This window comes from Sus scrofa, chromosome 18 (assembly GCF_054392235.1).
Source record: "Sus scrofa isolate SSC_HxYL_T2T_F1_AM1 chromosome 18, Sscrofa_HxYL_maternal_Yorkshire_Landrace_v2.0, whole genome shotgun sequence".
In the NCBI taxonomy this organism is placed as follows: Eukaryota; Metazoa; Chordata; class Mammalia; order Artiodactyla; family Suidae; genus Sus; species Sus scrofa.
Window position 1 is genome coordinate 45,502,805 of NC_139400.1, and position 21,570 is coordinate 45,524,374.

The 21,570-nt window shown below is 36.3% G+C and overlaps 1 protein-coding gene across 1 annotated transcript in view; it reads right to left on the bottom strand.

Annotated features, from left to right (window-relative positions):
• Positions 1 to 7,691: 7,691 nt before the first annotated feature.
• Positions 7,692 to 21,570, bottom strand: part of GPR141 (G protein-coupled receptor 141) — a 52,390-nt gene continuing 38,511 nt past the window's right edge. The window contains exon 3 of the mRNA XM_005673242.4: positions 7,692 to 10,907. Coding sequence (XP_005673299.1) covers positions 9,982 to 10,893 — 912 coding nt within the window. The 5' untranslated portion in view covers positions 10,894 to 10,907 and the 3' untranslated portion in view covers positions 7,692 to 9,981. The remainder of the gene's footprint in view (positions 10,908 to 21,570) is intronic.

Here is a 21,570-nt window from a genome sequence, read left to right on the forward strand (position 1 = left end):
TGTGGGATCCGAGCCACGTCGGTGACCTACACCACAGTTCACGGCAATGCCACTGAGCAAGGGCAGGGATCGAACCCGCAACCTCACGGTTCCTAGTTGGATTCATTAACCACTGTGCCACAACGGAAACTCCAGATCTAGTTACTTTTAAATACTGTAGAAAACTAACCTAATAGGAAATTTAAGTTGTTTAAACTTAAAACCTATTAGGTAATTCTGTGCTGGCTTTTTCGTCCTAAATATATCTCACATTTACTTGCTAACAGAAAACAGAGAAGAGGCCATAGAAATTAGAATGTCAAAGGAGATGAAAACCTTAGAAAATATTTAAATGAGGGTAAACAAGTTTAAGATAATTAAAAATATGCATATCACTCTTTTCAATTTGAAGTACCACTTCAGAAAGTCACAAAATATATACTCTGACTTCTTTTTTCAGTTACAATATATATAATGTTTAAAAAGTAAATAAAGTTAAAAAATCTAAAACCCAATACCATTAAACCTTATTGCCTATTGGCTATTCCTAAATCTTCCTTTTGTTGGACTTTACTAAATTATAAATTGAAAATTTTAAGGCAAGCCTTTGATATTTTTCTAGACAATTATTTTCATCTTGAATGATTTATCTCTTGATTTGGATTTTATTTTATGAAGTTTAAATTCTACCTACATTTTAGTTTATTTTTATTTTTAGGGCTGCACCTGCAGCATATGGAAGTTCCCAGGCTAGGGGTCAAATCAGAGCTGCAGCTGCCGGCCTATGCCACAGCCACAGCAATGCCAGATCCAAGCTGCATCTGCAACCTAGGCCACAGGTTGCAGCAACACAGGATCCTTAACCCACTGAGCAAGGCCGGAGATTGAACCCACATCCTCACAGACGATGATCAGGCTCTTAATCTGCTGAGCGACAATGGGAACTCCTCTACCTACATTTTATTCTCCATCCTCACAGATACATTATCATTAGGAGTGTCTGTAAATATTTCACGTAGTCACAATTTTCATAATTGAACTAGGAAAAAATTAAGTGTACTTTGAGACAGAGTGAGACTGCCCTTCTATCTTATTGCCGTAGAATGTTTTCTGCTTCCTGGGGGTGACACATATTTACCGTTTATGATTGTTCCAGGAACCATAGTTTTCTGTTTAGACATGAAAAGTCGTTTCCACTACACTTTAACACAATGCAGATTTTCTTAATGCCACATCTTAACATGAATAATGCTATGCTTCATTTACTGATCTTCCTAAATCTTAGGTCAATTCATTTTCTAGAGTAATTCAACTGTTTTGTCTTTCTTAGCGATGTGCTTATTTCTTAACATAGCATGAAATTCTACATAAGCTATGGCAATTTATATATTTTAAAGTAAGACAAAATGAAACAAAATTACTTTGGAATTGGTTTTCCTGGGACATGTCTCTAGCAGGTTTGTTTTGATTCTCTTCCTCCTAAACTCAGGTTTCCTAAACTCTACTCATACCTTTAGACAATTCCTCCAATCTAGCCTCCTCAAATTACCTGGTTTTAATGAACCACTTGTCATGCTGAGCCTTGATGACACAGGATGATAAAAGTGAGGGTGATAAGAAGTAATTGAATTCTGTATGTATTTTGACAGTATCTGCTGATAGACTGGATATGTGCATTCACCATAAGATATGGAGAAGGAAAACAATTTGCTTTTTTTTTTTTGCTTTTTAGGGTCACACCCATGCATATGGAAGTTCCCAGGCTAGGGGTCGAATTGAAACTACAGCTGCCAGCCTACGCCACAGCCACAGCAATGTGGGATTTGAGCCGCTTCTGCAAGCAGCAATGCCAGATCCTTAACCCACTGAACAAGGCCAGGAATCGAACCCACATCCTCATGGATGCTAGTCAGATTCGTTTCCACTGTGTCACAACTTGCTTTTTTTCTCCATAGTAGGGTGAACGTCTTCTTCCAATTCAAAACATATACCACTATTTATTTCAGTTAATTCATAGATTTCTATAACATGGATTTACCATAGCTTGCTTATCAATTAATCACCCCACTTGCAGACATTTAGTTCCTTTCTAACTTTTTGCTAATACAAATAATGCTGCAGTGTATACTCTTGAATATATATCTTTGTGAATGTGTGGATTTCTTAGGGACCAACATACAGAAATAAAATTACTATACCAGAAAATATATACCTCTAAAACTTACTTTAGGAGTTCCCGTCGTGGCTCAGCGGTTAACAAAGCTGACTAGTATCCATGAGGATGCAGGTTTGATCCTTGGCCTTGCTCAGTGGGTTAAGGATCCAGTGTTGCTGGGAGCTGTCGTGTAGGTCGCAGTTGCAGCTCAGATCCTGAGTTGCTGTGTCTGTGGCGTAAGCCAGCCGCTGTAGCTCTAATTCATCTCCTAGCCTGGGAACTTCCATATGTAGCCCTAAAAAATACAAAAAATGAAAGAGAGAAAAAAACCAAACACTTATTTTATTATTTCCAAATTGTACTCCAAAAAAGCAGAGTACTAATATACTAATAAAATTGCCTTTCACCCTCACCATTAAGAGACTTTATCAAACTTTAAAAAAAGACTTCTTATAAAATTGCTTATGGTCACCTTATTTGAACTTCCTTGAATGCTAGTGATATCAATTTGCATGATTTATTGATTTTACTTGAATGCTAATGATATTACTATAGTTGGCCAATAATTGATGAGGAATAGGATTATACATAACTTCACGATAGCTTCCCACAAGATACTTACAAAGAGAAAAAAGAATCTCAGAGCAAAGAAATGTGACAGCATCTTAATTAGGTGACCCCAGTGAATGTCATCAATAATGGGACAAGTCAAAATTGTGGATAACTTCATGGCAATGAGATATAATGAGAAAACAGCATCATTTTTGTGATTCTCCTGCCAAAGATACATAATCTGTATCTAATCATGAGACAATCCCAGACTGAGGGACAAACTATACAAAATCTAATTTGTGTTAAATTTCGTGGAGGATAAGGAAGGACTGAAGAACTGCTCCAGAGTGAAGGAGACTGAAGAAATCTGACAATTAAATGGGGTCTGTGGATTAGGTGATGGCCATGAATCAACATTAATTTCTTTATTTTGATGGCTGTATAATGACTTGTAGAAGATGCAGGTTTTGTTTGTGGGAAATTCAGACTAAAATATTAGGTAATGATAGGGCATCAGGCAAGCAAGTCACCCTGATATGGTTCAGAAAAAGAAGTTATTTGTGTTCTATTTGTAATTTTTCTGAAAGCCTGAGAATGATAAAAACCACCACCACCACCACCAAGTTTTCTACATTCGTAATCCTCATGAACACTTCTTTCGCTTTGATACCCAGTGGACACCACACATTCAACCTTGTGGAAGAGAGAATAAATTTTAACTCGGTTTCTCTTTCCTATTTTTTTTGGGGGGGGGCAGTTGGGGGTGGGGGCTGATACAGTTTTCAGCAATCATAAATTGTATAGCATAGTACTTAGAGAAATATTTCATACTGTTTACAAGTCAGAAGAATAAAATTTTCCCAGGGCTAATCAAAGGCTGTCATTGAAGAGGAAGCCCTGAGTGGGTACTGACTTGTTCCCCGTATACTCCAGCCTTTGCAGGATTTTGCCTGTAGAGAAGTGTCCTGACATCCTGTGTTAAGGCATGCAAATGTTATAATTGCACTTATTAAAAACATAATAGGTCATCTAAATCTCATCCTCTATAAAAACAACTGTGTACAAATTATTTGCAAGGATCAACCTAATCTAATTTCAAAAATTAGTTGCCGCAAACTATTATTGTAATAAAGCGTGAGGATGTCGAAATATGAGCTAAGCCAAAAAAAATTGCTTTCAGAATTATTTTTGCTCTTTTAAGTATAGACTTAATATTTTAATATCTTCTCAGTCCATTTCCCATAGGAAAACAGAGTTACTGTAAACTATTCCTTCTAGGGAAAAAAACCCCTGAGAATCTATGCAGAGTTTAGAAAATCCTAAAATGTCATTATTTCATTCCCCCTCCCACTTTTTAAAATAAATTTAAAACTCAAATAACAAAGCTTTGAAAAGCTGATACAATTTGTTACTTTGGGCTGCCATCTAGTGTTAAAGAATACATTTGCTTTTGCCTTTTGTAAACTTTTGTGTTGATATTTTTAGTATGACAGAAATTAGATGCTAATGGTATAGTTAAAAGATTTTTTTTAGATAAAAGCTAAATATAAGGTGTATAACATGAAATTTGATATACAAATACATAGTGAAATGATGACTGCAGTTGAGCTAGTTTATGTATTATCTCTTCACATGGTTACTATTTTTGGTGTATGACAATTGTACCTGAAATTTACATTCAGCATATTCCCACTGTTCAGCACAGTAGTAAAAATAATCATCATGCCTCACAATGGGTCTCTAAACTTATTCATACTCACATAACTGCAAATGTATGTCCTTTGACCAACATCTCCTGCTTTCTCCCACCATCCCAGCCCTTACATCTCTAACTTTGATTTTTTTTTAGATTCTACATACTGTGTGTGGAATACTGTGTATATTTGTATGTGATAATCTTTATTACTCTATTGATGGATGCTTAAATTATTTCATGTCTTGGCTATCCTTCAATAATGCTACAATGAACATGGAAGTGCAGCTATCTCTTTGAGATCGTGTCTTCTGTTTCTTTTGGATATATATCCAGAAATTGGATTGCTGTATCATATGATAGTTCTATTTTTAATTTAATTTTTTTTTAATTTTATGGCTGTACCTATGGCACAAGGAGGTTCTTGGGCTAGGGATTGAATCCAAACCACAACTGGGCCTAAGCCACAGCTTTGGCAAAGCCAGATCCTTTAACCCACTACAGTGGTCAGGGATCAAACCCACACCTCTGAAGTGACCTGAGCCACTGCAGTTTGATTCTTAACCCATTGTGTCATGCCAGGAACTCTTTTTAATCTTTGAGGAAACTTCATACTGTTTTCCACAGTGGATATACGTGTTTATATTTCCATTAACAGTGCACAAGGTTTCTCTTTTCTCCACATGCTTAACATTTGTTATCTCATTTTTTTGAGTAATAGCCATTCTAACAGTATGAAGTAATATCTCATTGTGGTTTGGGTTGCATTTCCCTGATAATTAGTGATATTGAGAATTTTTTACGCACCTCTTAGCCATTTGTATGTTTCCTTTGGAAAAAATGTCTATTCAGTTCCTCTGCCCATTTTTAAATTGAATTATTTGGGTTTTGCTATTGAGTAGTATATTTTATATACTTTAAATAATAATCCCTTATTAGACATATGACTTGTAAATATTTTCTCCATTCTATAGGTATTCATTTTGTTGCTAGTTTCCTTCTCTGTACAGAAGATTTTTAGTTTTAATGAAGTCCTGCTGGTTTATTTTTGGCTTTTGTTGCCTTTGCCTTTGGTGTCAAATAAAAAAAAAATCATTGCCAAGACCAGCATCAAGAATCTTGCTCCCTATGTTTTCCTCTAAGAGTTTTCCATTTTTAGGTCTTAAATCTGCCTTTAATTCATTTTGAGTTGATTTTTGCATATGGTATAAGATAGGGGTCCCATTTCATTCTTTTGCATGTGCTTGTCCAGTTTGTTGAGGAGACTATTCTTTCCCCACTGTAAGGTATTCTTGGCACCTTGTCATAAAGTAATTGATTATATGCACATTTATGGGGTTTATTATGGGGCTCTCTGTTCCACTGATCTCTGTGAATGTTTTTATGACAACATTATACTGTTTTGATTACTATAGCTTTTGCAGTGTGTCTCATGTTGAAGCCTCCATAGGTGAATTTTGACATTGGGGCCAAGTTCCCATCTCTGAAAGTTCCAGTCACCATGTATACCCCTTCAGGAGACAGAACTTGCTCATTTTTCTGAGTTTTGTCTTGGTAAATATCTAGAATTCTAGCTCTATCAGAGAAGGAGAACTCAGCCATGCCCAAGACCAAAATCTTCTCTGTCTCCTGAGATTTCTCAGCAGTATTCAAGTAACTCCACCATTAATGTGCCCCTTTACCATAAGGTTTTTGTTACCAACTATCTTCAAAGTGCTTTGGTCAATGTCTATTACAAGGAGAGTTTCCTTGTTCCTATTATTAACCCCAATAGATATGAGAGTCCTTGGTCTATGCCTTATCTTATTAGAGGTTAAGTGGGCAAAATCTACCAAATCTACAAAATGGCACTTTCATGAAGGTTCACCTCATTGACTTCATGCTCAAGAGCTGAGACCAGAGTGAATTGGCCTGCTGCCCTCCTTCAGAAGAACTGCCATATTAACCTAGGAATGCAGTCTTAATAGCAGTCCCATTGAGAAGGATTTGGGGATTTCAGCACTTGTTGATTCTTTCCACACAAAGCTCATTTCATTTTTAAAAAGTTGTAATAATCCATAGGTTAAAAATCTGGTAGATATTGACCATGAAGCCAGTCTGAGAGTTGTGAGGCTCAGGGAAATGCCTTTTTTGTATTAAAAAGGAAAAATACATATATATTCTTTTTTGTATTTGTTTAAAAGTTGCATTTACTCTTTTAATTACTACAGAAATGAGAGAAATCATTTAGAATTGAATCAAACCGAAGTTAAGTATTCCCAAAATACAGAAATATTTTTGCAGTCCATAATGTCATAATTGGCAGTTCTCTCTTTTATATTGACCCTGTTTATGGTAGCTCAGTGGTTCTCAATCCTTGCAGACCCAGTGCCTTACTTTTTATTATAAATATTTGGCAACACTTCTGCTATCTAAAATAAAATCACAGATAATGCATCTAATGTTCTAATTATCATATAAATGAGTAATGAAAGAGAAAGTTCTTTTAATAAAATATATTACAGTGTGTAAATGCTGAGACATAATTGCAAAAGTAGACAAAATGAGGCACTGTGATGTTGGCACCTATATCTGATATCTACCTGAATATAACAGCTACGAGTATTGTTTATAGGTGTGTTATGTGGTATATTAATGCCACAGATGGTGTTGCCATTGACAGTGTGATTTTCAGAGTTCCCATCGTGGCTCATCAGAAACAAATCTGACTAGTATTCATGAGGATGTGGTTTGATCCCTGGCCTTACTCAGTGGGTTAAGGATCTGGCGTTGCTGTGAACTGTGGTATATAGGTCATAAACATGGCTTGGATCTGGTGTTTCTGTGGCTGTATTGAAGGCCAGTGGCTACAGCTCCAGTTCGACCCCTAGCCTGGGAAAGTCCATATACCACCGGTGCAGCCCTTAAAAAAGAAAAGGTGATTTTTTTCCCCCCAGGAAATTAACAACTCTTGGAAAAGTCTGAGGAAAATAGAGTAAAATCTTTCTTCAACATCTATGGTAGTGGGATTTCTTGGAAATTCAGAAAAGTAAAACCATACCAAAAAAAATTATGTGTTTATGAAAAGTAGATAAAACCTAACTGCTGTTATTATTATGAGCATATATTTTACTTCACAAATGTCTGGAAGAACATTCCAAAACAGAGCAAGACCTAAAAATTTATAAATGTATGCAAGGCAGGGTGACCCCAGCCATCAAATGCCAGTGGTACTCATTTATATTTGTGACATCCAAAAGTGAAAAGCCACTGTCACTCCCACTCCTGCATGAGATTCATTTTTAAAGCAATTAGACACAGAGGACCAGCAAATTGAATTTTTTGGTTTATTATGTAAATATTAATAAGATATTATTATTGCATTTCTATATTTAGGAAAATATTTCTTATAGGTCCACAAGAATAGACCCTTTATTATAACATATGATAATAAGGAGAAAAGCATGATTACCTGACCTCAGCGTATTTAAAATCTGGAAGAGACTATAATACAATCTATACACTAACAGATATTATGATAGTAAGACATGGATATATAAGAAGAGAAACTTGATGTCATACTCAAAATAGTTTTAAAAACTTTAAAATATTTTACTGTAGTCATTTTCTTCCAAATTTATGGATTAACAAATTTTCTTTAAATTATTTTGGTTCTTAGAAATTATCTTACGCATATTTTGGGTCAAATGAGAAAGAAAAAACAAAAAAAAAATGGGAAAAGAAGACAAATAAGAAGTAAAAGAACTACAACTTAAAAAGAAAAAAAGGGAGTTCCCATTGTGGCCCAGCAGAAGGAAATCCAACTAGGAACCATGAGGTTGCGGGTTCGATCCCTGGCCTCGCTCAGAGGGTTAAGGATCCGGCGTTGCTGTGAACTGTGGTGTAGATCACAGACATGGCTCAGATCCCGAGTTGCTGTGGCTGTGGTATAGGCTGGCAGCTGTAGCTCTGATTAAACCCCTAGCCTGGGAAGCTCCATATGCCTCGGGTGCAGCTCTAAAAAGCAAAAAAGAAAAAAGAAAAAAAGGAAGGATAAGAGAAACTTTTAAATTGGAAAAAATGGGGGAGCAAGTCATGTACTCAATATATTGTCGCTTTTTGTTCCTCAAAATTAATTTCTGTGACTCAGTAACTTTTGTGATCATAAAAACCCAAGGAGTATTTCTTATCCATCTGATGAATTTGTGGTTCCATAGAGTAAAACAAATTAAAAAAAAATCTTTAAATGCTAAAAATTTAACCTTGCTGGGGGGAAAAAAGTTTCCTAAATTCACATGGTTCTTCTCCTACTATGAATTGCTTCAGATTCTGAAGACTCAAATGTGAAACAGAACCGTTTCTTTGGAAAGTTTCAAGACTGTGAAACCTTTTTTTTTTTTTTTTTTTTTTTTGGGCTGCATCCCACAGCATGCCGAAGTTCCCGGGACTGGGATCACCATGCAGTGACCTGAGCCACAGCAGTGAAAATGCCAGATCTTTAACCCACTGAGCCCCCAGGGAACTCTGAGACTGTGAAACTTTGAGGGAAATAGTAGAAATATGGGTAGAAGAGCAAAAACCTGACAAGCCTATGTTTCAACTTAGCAGCCTAATCTCATGGTATAAATGAATATTTTTCTATGTGTTTCCGAAGTTATTTTTAAGAATATTTTCATTTATTTAAATATAACTTTAAGAGTAGAATGCAACTCTATAAAGAGTTCAGTATAATTTTCTGTCTCCAAGGAAAATCTAAATTGTGGCCCAAGACATCTAGAAATTCTTCAAAAAACAGGGGAAAAATTTAATCACTTCCCTTGGGAACTCATTTAATGCCTAGCAACACATTCATCAGTAAAATTCTCTAAGTTACAGTCACCATTATTTAAATGTGTTCAGTTAGCTTTTAAATTATTTTAGGATGTATTCAGGGAGTTGATCCCATGTTCTTAAACCTGATCTTTCAAAGAACAAATCTAGATTACCTGGTTATAGAAGGCTACAGGAGTTCTATTTCTCTTGATTTTTAAATAAGTGACTTCCCACCAAAGCTATGGTGATCTAAAAAAGTGTTTTTACTATTCTTGCCCCTTTCTCTGTTTTTTGTTTTTGTTTTTTTGTTTTTTGTTTGTTTGTTTGTTTGTTTGTTTTTTGTGAGGGCATAAGTTGAATGGACATCTCTTCTGGTTAGCTAAGTAGAGTTTGTGTTTTTGAAGCTGAATCATTACCAAGATTAATCTTAACTAAGGTTAAGTGGAATGAAAAGAACTAGAGGGCTGAGTCCAGTCCAAAGAAAAGACCGTGTTTCAAACTGAGGAAACTAAAATAAGCTAGTAGAACTCAGAAACCATTAAACCCATGGTACCTGGATGGGCCAAGCAGACTTTTTACATTGGAAAATAATGCAGTGTTGTAACTCCAGGTGGATTGAACATCACTAGTCTTTGTATGTTTATCATCCAGAGATGGTAGACATTAAATAAGGAATGAAAAGAATGCTCTGACATTTTATAGTCCTTTTGTTTGGCTGCATCAAAGCATAGTTTTAATCAAGTAATGAACTAACCATTCCTGTTTTCACTCTCAATATAAAGGAAGTACTTCTGAATACTGTAGCTTGTGGCTAACGGCACAAAAGGCGATTCCACAGATCAGTTATCTTTTGCTTAAACCAACGGCTTCCCCCAAGAACAAAGAGCAGCAAATCGAAGCAGCTAATCGCTGTTACACTCAGTAAGATTTCATTATAAAATGCAACATTGTTGTTACAATGACTTGAGTGTGCCACAGTGTACAAGTAATAGATCCTAAAGAACTGGTAGGGAAGGAAGCAAATAAGAATGACCACTATAAAAAAAAGGTTTTTCAACTGGGCCCAGAACTCCTGGTGGGATAGCAAGGAGTGACGTAGCTTCCGCACCATTGACACAATGATGATGCTCTGAAAGACCAAGAGAACCACTGCAATGACTATGACAATAATGACTATAATATAGTTGATCACTTGTGCATATACATGAGCAAGTTCTTTATGGAATTTAAAGCAGTCGTGTTTATCATACCCCTCACGAATTCCATACTGAGAAGCCACCAGGGGTACCACAATGGTAATCACCAGTATCCACAGGGCAGTACTGGCAGCCACAGCATGCAGTTTTCTGTAGAATTCCACTTTGTCCTTGTGCTTGAAGAAGATGAGGTACCTGATGACCAGGATCACCACATAGAACAGGAACGTGAGGTACATGTGGATGTGCAGCATGGCGCTCACAAATTTGCAGAAGGGCAACCCAAATATCCAGGTGTGCTTGATGAGGTAGGTCAAGCGAAAAGGCACTGTCAGCAGAAAAACACTGTGGACAACCACCAGGTTAATGACGGCCGTGGTGGTCACGGACCGGGTGTTCATTTTCACCAGCAGGAACAAGATGGAGATGATGCCCATCAGCCCTCCAATGAGTACGACGAAGTAGAGCCTGGTCAAATGGGGTGTCAGTATAGCATCATCACAGGAGGAGGTGTTGTGGCCAGCCATGCTTCAAAAGTCACCTGGGAGAGATAAAGCACCAGTGTTAACTAACAAACTTCCAGAATTTTGTTCACATTTCATTCCCATTGTACTGACAATGTGACTTTGTCATTTATTTATTTATATGACGTAAACTTTATGAGCCTTAAGAATGAAGGCTCTTGTCACATGCATTTCTGTATACGTGTTCCCCAAGAGTAGGTTCTTGTCTTGTCGCAGAAGGAATTCAGAAATGAGACGGAAATTGAGAAAGAAATGTGAGGATTTATTTAGGTGAGAAATACACGTCTTAAGGAGAGGCGGGCAGAAAGGCAAGCAGCTGCCCTTCATTTTGCTTTTGTTTTTGTTTTTTGGCACAGAAGGGGTATCCAATTGCACGGGTGAAATATTCACTAGGAAGGTGGGGTTTGGGGGTCGTAGTCCTTAATTTTCATCCCAGCTCCACCTTCCCAAAGGGAGAAGGGATTTTTGTGTTTATTTGGTTTTATCGGCAGTGTTATGGTGTGTTTGATGGGTACTTCTTATCCGCATAGCTAATTGTTGTTGTTGTTGTTTTAAATAATGAGGGCATAATGAGCAACAGGTTACATTCGGACACTAGAGATTTGTGCCCTTTTCCACCTTTCTTTATCTGCCTCCAGGGCACTGTCACCCCCAAAATGTGTGGCTTCCTGTCAGTCTGGAGGTTCTGGCTTTTCTTTGTCTGCCCATGGACTCTGCTGTTTGCATGATGTGTGATGTCCTGCCAGCTGGCCCCATACCCTCCCCCCTTCTCTGCTTGTGCCTATCTATCTGCTTGCTGTAACATACATTCACTGAAAACACGATAAGTCATTGATTCTTGACCTTGGATAGACTAAAGACCTCATTAATTCTTGACCTTGAACAGGCTAAAGACCTCCCCAGAGACATGCATCTATCTGTATAGTCAAAACAATTTGCGTGAAATTGGACTGCAGACCATGTGAAACTGATACATGGATGCTAGTACTGCAGCAACCACTGCACACACATACACACACAATCCTAAGAGGAATAGAAAACAGAGTAGATGCATTAAGTACATAGAATATTTTTTAATGTTATTCTAATTCTCTAATTCCTTCCAACTCATCAACAAATGATCCATATTAACACTTAATTACTTTAGGATACTCATTAGTTTGGCAAAAAATAATTGGCTAAATGAAGCCAGCGACAAGCAATATGAGAGTACATCTGAATTTCTCATCACAGTTATATTATCAGCTAACAGTGAGACCTTGCCTAAGTTCTTCTCGTGGGCTCCCCTGAAATCATAGCATGTCTCCCAGTTCTCCCATCCTCCATCCTTAAATTTATAAAGGCACCATTATTATTTTTCCTCTCTAAAGATCCCTTCTCTATACTGTCTTGATCCCTTCTAATTTATTATTCACACTCTAATTTATCATTTAATGAATAAAAGACTTATTAATCTTTAATTACACTAATCAAGTCATTTCACTTTCTCCTTTAAGGTCCTTCAATGGCCTATTTCTTTTAAGATAAAAATAAAAATTCTTACATGTCTAGAATGTTCTGGGTTATGGCAAAATCTGATCCCTTGAGACCAGATTCAAGAAATAATCTAGAGGTGAAATTGTCAGGATTTGACATGAATTGTAAATGGAGAAATGAAGGGGAAGGAAGTGTCTCAATTGCTCCCAGACCTTATGTGAACAACTGTGTGGTAAGAGGTGTGGTAACTGATACCAGGGAAACTGAGGATCAAACTAAGAAAGAACAGTCATTGAATTATGCACTTAGTACTTGACCTTTGTAACACATTTGCAGTTATTCTTATTCACTTCTTGAGTGTCTGTTCATACAATCAAAATTACCCAGCAATAAAAATGAACCAACTACTGATACAATACTACGGCAGTGGAAAAGCATTATGCTGAATCATGTATTCTCAGTTGGGCAGTACTACGCCCCCGGGGGAAAATTTTGTTTTGGAAGTGTGAAAAATCTTTTAGTGTAGAAAATCTAGGTAGACGGTATATAAAAATTTCGTAAGAGGGGGAAAGACAGGGAAATGGGTCCAAAGAGGCTCTTTAAAGGTGCAATAATAAAGTTGAGAAATTATACTAAATAAAAGATGCCAGCCACAAAAGGCTACATGCTCAATGATTTCTTTTTCTAGAAAATCAAAACTAATATGACAGGAAGATCAGTGTAGCTCAGGGCCCAGGTTGCAGGGGAAGAGATTGACTTCAAAGGGGCGTAGGGGAACTTATGGGTGATGAAATGTTTTCTATTGTGCTGGTTACAATTGTAGCTATTTGTCATAGCTCATCAAATTGTACACTTAAAGGTGGTGAATTTTCTTGCATATAAACTTATACTTTAATAAAACTAGTTTTAAAAATAACAGTAACCTGACACCAGAGAGCCTCTGCTTTCACGGGTATGGAATAGAATTTCCATGCAACCCACTTTAAGGCTTGCCTCATGTTATACTTCTTCTATGTGGTGTGTAATCTCTGTACTTGCCTTTTATTTTTCTCTGTAGAAAAGTAGTTCCATCAGGTAAACATGAAATTATATTGTGTTCTTATCTGAATCAAGGATGAATGTGCCACCATAAGTTCTACTCGTCAGTTTTTTCAGCTATTGACCTAGAAGGACCAGCTTCTGAAAGAAGAATGTATGATCAATTTCGTATCATTTGTCTCATACCCTCCTTCTTTCTCACCAACTCGTTGTCTCTCTCTTTCAGATATGAGAAGCTCATGTTAAATCTCTTCTATGTGCCAGGTACTACAAGAGATGCTTGCCTGAACATAGTCTCGTATAACCTTCACAGCAGTCCTGTGTGTTTTATATGTATCACTAAACTGATTTTTCAAATGAAGAAACTGAACCCCAGACCAGATGTTGTTTGCCAAGTTCTCCGAAATCTTCTCTCTCTCTGTATCTCTCTGTTTTTTTTTCTTTCTTTCACACACACACACACACACACACACACACACACACACACACACACACGTCCTTATTGTACATCATGGAGAAGTGAGTTGCACATCACCTAAGCCCAAGTTTCTAAACCTTAACATAAGAAGGAGGGGAAGCCATGAAGAATGTTTGTTCACATAGCTGTATGGCAATGTATCTTGAAAGCTGCTCTTCCTTCTTTTTGGATTTCTCACCTTTTTTTTTTTTTTTCCTGGCCATGCCCACAGCATGTGGACATTCCTGGGCTAGGGCTCAAACCCACGTCACAGCAGCAACCTGAAGGGCTGCAATGATAATACCATATCCTTAACCCACTATGCCATAAGGGAACTCCTCACCTTCCTATTCTTTACTTAGTTCACAGCAGATTATATAAATTAGCTCATTCAACATCCATTCTAACCCTTTCTGCTCTGCCAGAAAATGTCTGTGCAGATTTTTTTGCAGTTACAGTGCTTGTATGTGACCTAGTTTCTGCTAGTCTGTTGCATTTGCAAAACTTGGAGGCAAAGTGAGGGATGTCAGTGTGCAAAAAGGTTAGACCATTTGGCAAGACAGTAGTGGAAATGTCTGGTTGCTCTGGGACAGCTATGGCACAGGTGTCCCATGCTAAACATGAATTTCAGGAAGCAGTAGTTGGAGCCAATGATGTTTCTGCTCTTAAGCCTCGACTGATATTGGACATTTTTCTCTATCTATGTGGATCATATCTTTGTAGCAACCAAGCCTGGTTCCCAGACATTCCACGATAGTCTGTAAACTGTCAGCTTCTAATAAACACTTTTTGCTTAAACCAGCTAACGTGGGTTCTGTTTGCAATTAACAACCCCGAAATACCTGGCTAATTCTTATTTCTTTTCTTTTCTTTTCTTTTTTTTGTCTTTTTTGCCATTTCTTGGGCCATTCCCGCGGCATATGGAGGTTCCCAGGCTAGAGGTCTCATCAGAGCTGTAGCCGCTGGCCTACACCAGAGCCACAGCAACACAGGATCCGAGCCTCGTCTGTGACTTAAACCATAGCTCATGGCAACGCCGGATCCTTAACCCACTGAGCAAGGCCAGGGATCAAACCTGCAACCTTATGGTTCCTAGTTGGATTCGTTAACCACTGAGCCACGACGGGAACTCCTCTTATTTCTCTTTTAAATCAACTAAGGCATCATTTCTCACAGGAAATCTTTCCTAATCTCCACTCTAAATTCAGGTTGTGTGCCATTTCTCTTCTGTCGCATGGAACTCACCATGCTTATCTCTATTATGGTACTTAACACACAGACCATATTACACTTCTGCCTTACAAACATTGACTGAACAGGGAAGAATCGTGTTTTCCATTATATTCACAGAACTTAGTAAACTTATTAAAATTAATGTAAATATTATTATTGAAAACTGACATAGTAGAGTGCTCAGCTATATGAATACAGCTCAATGCATTTTAACATGGTAAACATATCCCCACCAAAGGTAATCACTAACCTTACAACTAAAACCATACAGTAGGTTTGTCTACTTTGAATTCTATATCAATTCAGTGTCCCCTTTTGTGTGTCTCTAGTTTAACTCACTCAACAGTATGCTTTGATATTCATTCATTTGTATAGTTCTTTCTTTTCTTCTTTTTTTTTTTTTCAGCTATGTTTATGCAGCAGTTCCCAGGCCAGAGATTGAACCTATGTCACAGCAGCGACCCAAGCCACAGCAGTGACAGTGAGAGATCCTTAACCCACTGAGCCACCAGGAAACTCCCTAGTTTAGTTATTTTATCCTTGTTTAGTATACTATATCACTGTATAAATATTTCACAATTTATCCATTCTATTGTTGATGAACAATGGTGTTATTTCCAGTTATAGGGCTATTATAAATAACACTACTCTGAACATTCCTATAAATATATTTTGTGAAAATAAGTATGCATTTCTGTTGGGAATTTACCAAAGTGTGGAACTGATGGATTATTTGGTATGTATGTGTTCAGTTTTGGTGTAAACCACAGTTTCCAATATAAATTCCCACTAATAGTAGATGAGTGTTTTAGTTGTTCCACCGCCTCAAGAATACATGGAATTCTCTGTCCTTTTTACTTTTGCCATTGTAGTAGTTAAATGGCCATATTGCATTGTGGTTTTAATCTGCCTTTACCTAATAAATAATAAAGATGAGCACATTCTTGCGTATCTGTTGGACACTTGGATATCTTGTTTTGTAAAGTGCCTGTTGAAGTCTTTCATCATATTTCTATTTGGTGATCTGCTTTTTCTTATTGATTATTTATTTGTTATTTATGTAGCCTGTATTACTCCTTTGCTGGAGATATGTATTGTAAATATGTCCTTCCACTTCCCTTTAACTGCTTAATTGGTATCTTCTGATAAACAGAACATTTAGTTTTCAGTATTACAAATATGTCAAATTTTCCTTCAGTCAGCCCTTTTGTGTCCTATTAAGGAATCTGCCTACTCAAATGTACTAAAGATGGTATGCTGTGTTCATCTTCTATTTATCTTTAACGTCTTTTTTTCATTTTTAGATATACATTTCATCTAGAATTGGCTTTTTAATATAATGTAAAAAGGAGGTCATGATTATTTTTTCTCATATGGTTAACCAATTGACTCATAATTATTAATTGAAAATACCATCCTCACCCCTACTAAACTGCCGTGTCAGCTGTGTTATAAATTAGGTGACCACATGAGACAATTTAGTCCATTTTAGGGCTCCACTAGGTTCCGCTGGTTTGTTGATCTATACCTGGACAAATACCACAGTGTCTAAATCACAACTGCAGTATAGTAAGTTTTCACATAAGTAGTGCAGCTTTTCTAGCTTTCTTTTTCTTAAGGTCACCTGAGCTGTACTTGACCTTCTGTATGTCCATTAAGTTCTAAAATCTGCTTATAAAAACTTCTAGGGTCTTTAATGGATATGCCTTGAAATTGTAGATACCAATAGCTTTTGATAGATATTAATAGATTTTCAACATCGAGTCTTCTAATCACTGAACATAATATATTCTTCCATTTTCTCTTTTTTCTTTCTCTTTCTTTTTCTTTCTTTCTTCCTTTTTTTCTTTCTCTCTTCCTTCCTTTCTTTCCCTCGCTCTCCTTCCTTCTTTCCTTCCTCCCTCCCTCCCTCTTTCTTTCCCTTCCTTCCTCCTTCCCTCCTTTCTTCTTCTTTCTCTCTCTTTCTCCCCCCTCTCCCCCTCAGTCCACAGCATGTGGAAATTCCCAGGCCAGGGATCAAATCCAAACTGCATGCAGTTGGTGGCAATGCTGGATCTTTAACCCACTGCAAAACAGGGAACTTCTTCCCTCCATTTTCTTTTTCTTTAAAAAATTTTTTTTATTAAAATACAGTTGATTTATCATGTTGCATCAATTCTGCTGTAAGTAACTCTTAATGCCCACCTTGAGTTCCTCCAGCCATCCATTGCCTTTTCTTTCCCCTTCATTTTCTGTAATCTTCTTTGGCTCAATAATGTGTTGTAATGTGTTGTGGCTTTCCATATAGAGGTATTTCATATGTTTTTTATAATGATTGAGATAATCATATGATTGTAATGAAATACAGTGATTGATTTGAATGCTCCAGACTTGCATAGCTGAAATAAAACTGCTTTTGATATATTGTATAAACCTCATTAATATATCACTCTATTTGAAACAGTAGCATTTTGTACAAAATTTTGCTTCTCTTATGAGAAAGATTGGTCTATAATTTTCTTCTCAATGCCCTAGTCAGGTATAACAAGGTTTTGCTGGCCTTGTTAAATAAACTTAGAAATGTTCTCTCATTCCCATTTTCTAAAAATGTCTGTGTGCATTGATTTATTACTTCTAGTATTCTATAGAATCAACTGAGATTACATTTAATTTTATTTCACATATTTTATATGCATTCTCTTTTCTGGTGGCTTTATTTCTCCCCTGTTCTAGAAGCAAGCAGTTGAGAGTAGTTTGTTATGGTCTTCCACTCTTGTTATATATTGTGCAGTATTCTTTTCAGTTGGTCAACTTTAAAGTATCCTCTTTATTTCTATATTTGATTCTTCCTTAAGATCTACTTTTTCTGATACACCAAGCCTTCTTTTGTTTAATGTTTGCACTTTACATTTTTTCCATCCTTTTACTTGCAACCTTTATTATTCTAACTTTTCGTTTTTTAAAAGTTTTAATGTATAGTTAATTTACAACATTGTGATAATTTCTGCACACAGCAAAGTGACTTAGGGAATTCCTGTCGTGGCTCAACAAACCCAACTAGTGTTCATGAGGATGTGGGTTCAATCCCTGGCCTTGCCCTGTGGATTAAGGATCTGGCGTTGCTGCGAGCTATGGTATAGGTTGCAGACATGACTTGGATCTGGCATTTCTGTGGCTGTGGCAAAGGCCGGCAGCTGCAGCTCCGATTTGACCCCTAGCCTGGGAACCTCCGTATGCCACAGGTGCAGCCCTAAAAAAGGAAAGAAAAAAGTGACTCCATTATACACATACCCATATGCATTCTTTTTCAGATTCTTTCCCCATATGGGTTATCACATATTGGGTAGAGTCCCCGCTGTCCATGTTCTAACATTTGAAATGTGTCTTTTGTAAAACCCATATTATTGGGATTGGGTTCTTTAATTCATTCTAACAACACTTGTCTTTTATTTGAACTGTTTATTTACATTTGATGTAACTTATGATTGAAGTTGTCTTTAGTATATCATCATAATTTTATTTTCTGTTTGACTCAGTCATCCATGTTATTTCTCTGTCTCTATTTCTCTGTTTTCCTTTGGATTATTCAAATATATTTTCATTTCCTTCTCTATTAACTTCTTAGTTATAAATTCTTCTACTCTTTTTGTACTGGTAATCCTAGAGATTATAGTATGCATCTTTTACGTATTATAGCCTAATACAAATTATTGCTCCAGCCACTCCCCTCATGTTGACACAAATTCAGAATATTTTAATTCCGTTTACTCTCTCCATCTATTTTTATAATTTTCATGAATTTTAATCCTACATACATTTTAAACCTCACATAACATTATAACCATTGTATTATACTGTTAATAATCAATAGCTGTTTATATTTATCCACTTAGTTTCCTTATCCATTGCTTTTTATAAAGCCCACTTCTTGGAAGCATTATTGACATACAAAAAGCTGTGTATATTTATGTATAAAACCTGATGAGTTTAAATATCATTATACACCTGTGAAGTTATCATTACAATCCATGCCATAAACATATCCGTCACCTTCAAAAATTTCCTCCCACCTTCTTATTATCATTAGTATTTTTTTGGTATAAAAACTTAATATAAGATTTATCCTCAACAAAATTTTAAGAACACAATACAGTATTGTTAACTCTAACCTCTGTACTCTACAGATTTCTAGGACTTATCATATATAACTGAAATTTTGTACCCTTTGACTAATACTTCCTTGCCCCCTACCACCACCCCCGGATCCTGGCATATACCATTCTGCTCTCTGCTACTATTTTATTTTAGATTCCTCAAATAAGTGGTATTATGTGGTAGTTATCCTTCTGTGTCTGGCTTATTTCACTTGAGCATAATGTTCTCCAGGTACACCCATGTTATCACAAAGAGCTAGATGTCCTTTTTCAGGTTGAATAATATTCCGTTGTTTATATATACCGCACTTTGTTTTCCCATTCATCCAGTAATAGACATTTAGTTTGCTTCCATGTCTTGACTATTGTGAATAAAGCTGAGGCTGCAATGAACATGGGATTGGAAATAACTCTCTGATATCCTGATTGTGTTCCTTGAATATATACCCAGGAAGGGATTGCTGGATCATATGGTAATCCTATTTTAATTTTTCGAGCAACTTCCATACTGTTTTGCATAGTGGCTACAACAATTTGCATTCCGGCCAAGAGTGTACAACGGTTCCTTTTTCTCCACATCTGTACCAACACTTGTTATATTTTAGGGTTTTTTTTCCTTTGGCTGTGTCTGTGGCATATGGAAGCTCCCAGGCCAGGGATTGAACAGCACCATAGCAGCAGCAACCTGAGGCCCTACAGTGACAATGCCAGATCTTTAACCCACTGCACCAAAAGGGAACTCCTTTAGGTTGTTTTAATAATAGCCATTCTAATAGCTATGAGGTTATATCTCATTGTTTTGGTTTGCATTTCTCTCATGATTGGTGAGATGTTAAGCACCTTTTCATGTACATGTTGGCCATTTGTATGTTTTCTTTAAAGAAATGTCTATTCAGTTCTTTTGTCCTTTTTTTTTTTTTCTTTTTCAGCTGCACCCATGACATACAGGCCAGGGATCAACTCTGAGCCGGAGCTGCAGCCTATACTATAGCTGTAGCAACACCAGATCCTTAACCAACTGTACCACAGAGGGAACTCCTCTTTTGCCCATTTTGAATGAGGTTATTTGGGGTTTTCTGCTTTTGAATTATAGGGGTTCCTAATATATTTTTGATTTTACCCCTTTATCAGATACATGCTTTGCAAATATTTTCTCCCATAGTTCCACAGGTTGCCCTTTCATTTTGTGGATAGTTTCCTTTGCTGTACAGAAACTTTTTAGTGCAATATAATCTCACTTAGCTATTTTTCTCTTTTTTGCCTATGCTTTCAATGTCACATCCAAGAAATCATTTCAAGGCCAGTGTCAAAAGTCTTTTCCCCTGTGTTTTCTTCTAGGAGTTTTTGTGGTTTCATGTCTTACCATTAAATCTTTAATTCATTTTGAGTTAACTTTTGTGTGTAGTGTAAGATGATGCACCAGTTTCATTTTTCTGCATCCAGTTTTCCCAAGACCATTTATTAAAGAGACTATACTTTCCCCTTTGTATTCTTGTCAAAGATCAATTGACCATATACACATGGGTTTATTTCTGGATTCTCTACCCTGTTCTATTTGTCTATGAATCTGTTTATTTGCCAGTACCATACTATTTTAATTACTTTGTAATATGTTTTTATTACAGCTTTGTGTAGTTTTTATATAGCTTTGTAATATATTGTGAAATCAGAAAATGTAATGCCGATAGTTTTGTTATTTTTGCTCAAAATTACTTTGGCTAGTCAGAGTCTTCATTGTTCCATATGAATTTTAGAAAATTTTTTTCTATGTCTATAAAAAAAATTACATTGTGATTTTGATAGAGGTTGTATTAAATCTGCATATCACTTATGGTAGTATGGATTACTTTAGGTAATAATTTTAATAATATTAATCCATGAATATTACAGAGTATTTCCACTTATTTCTATCTGCTTTAATTTCTTTCATCAGTGGTTTATAGTTTTCGAAGTAAAGTCTTACTTAAGTTTATTCCTCTTTTTTTATGCCATTGTTAATGGGATTGTTTCCTTAATTTCTGTTTCAGATAGCTTATTGTTAGCTTACAGAAATGCAACTGATTTTTGTATGTTGATTTTCTGTCCTACATATTTAAATTAATTCATTGGTTAGTTCTAACAGGTTTTTTGGGTTTTTTTTGTCTTTAAGGTTTCATACTTATAATATCACATCTGCAAAGAGACATAATTTTACTTCTTTCTTCCCTTATTTGGATGTTTTTTATTTCTGTTTGCTCACCCCCATGACAATCATCCAATTGTATAAATTTTATTTTATTTATTATTATTATTATTTTTCGTCAATTTTGCCTTTTCTAAGGCTGTTCCTGTGGCATATAGAGG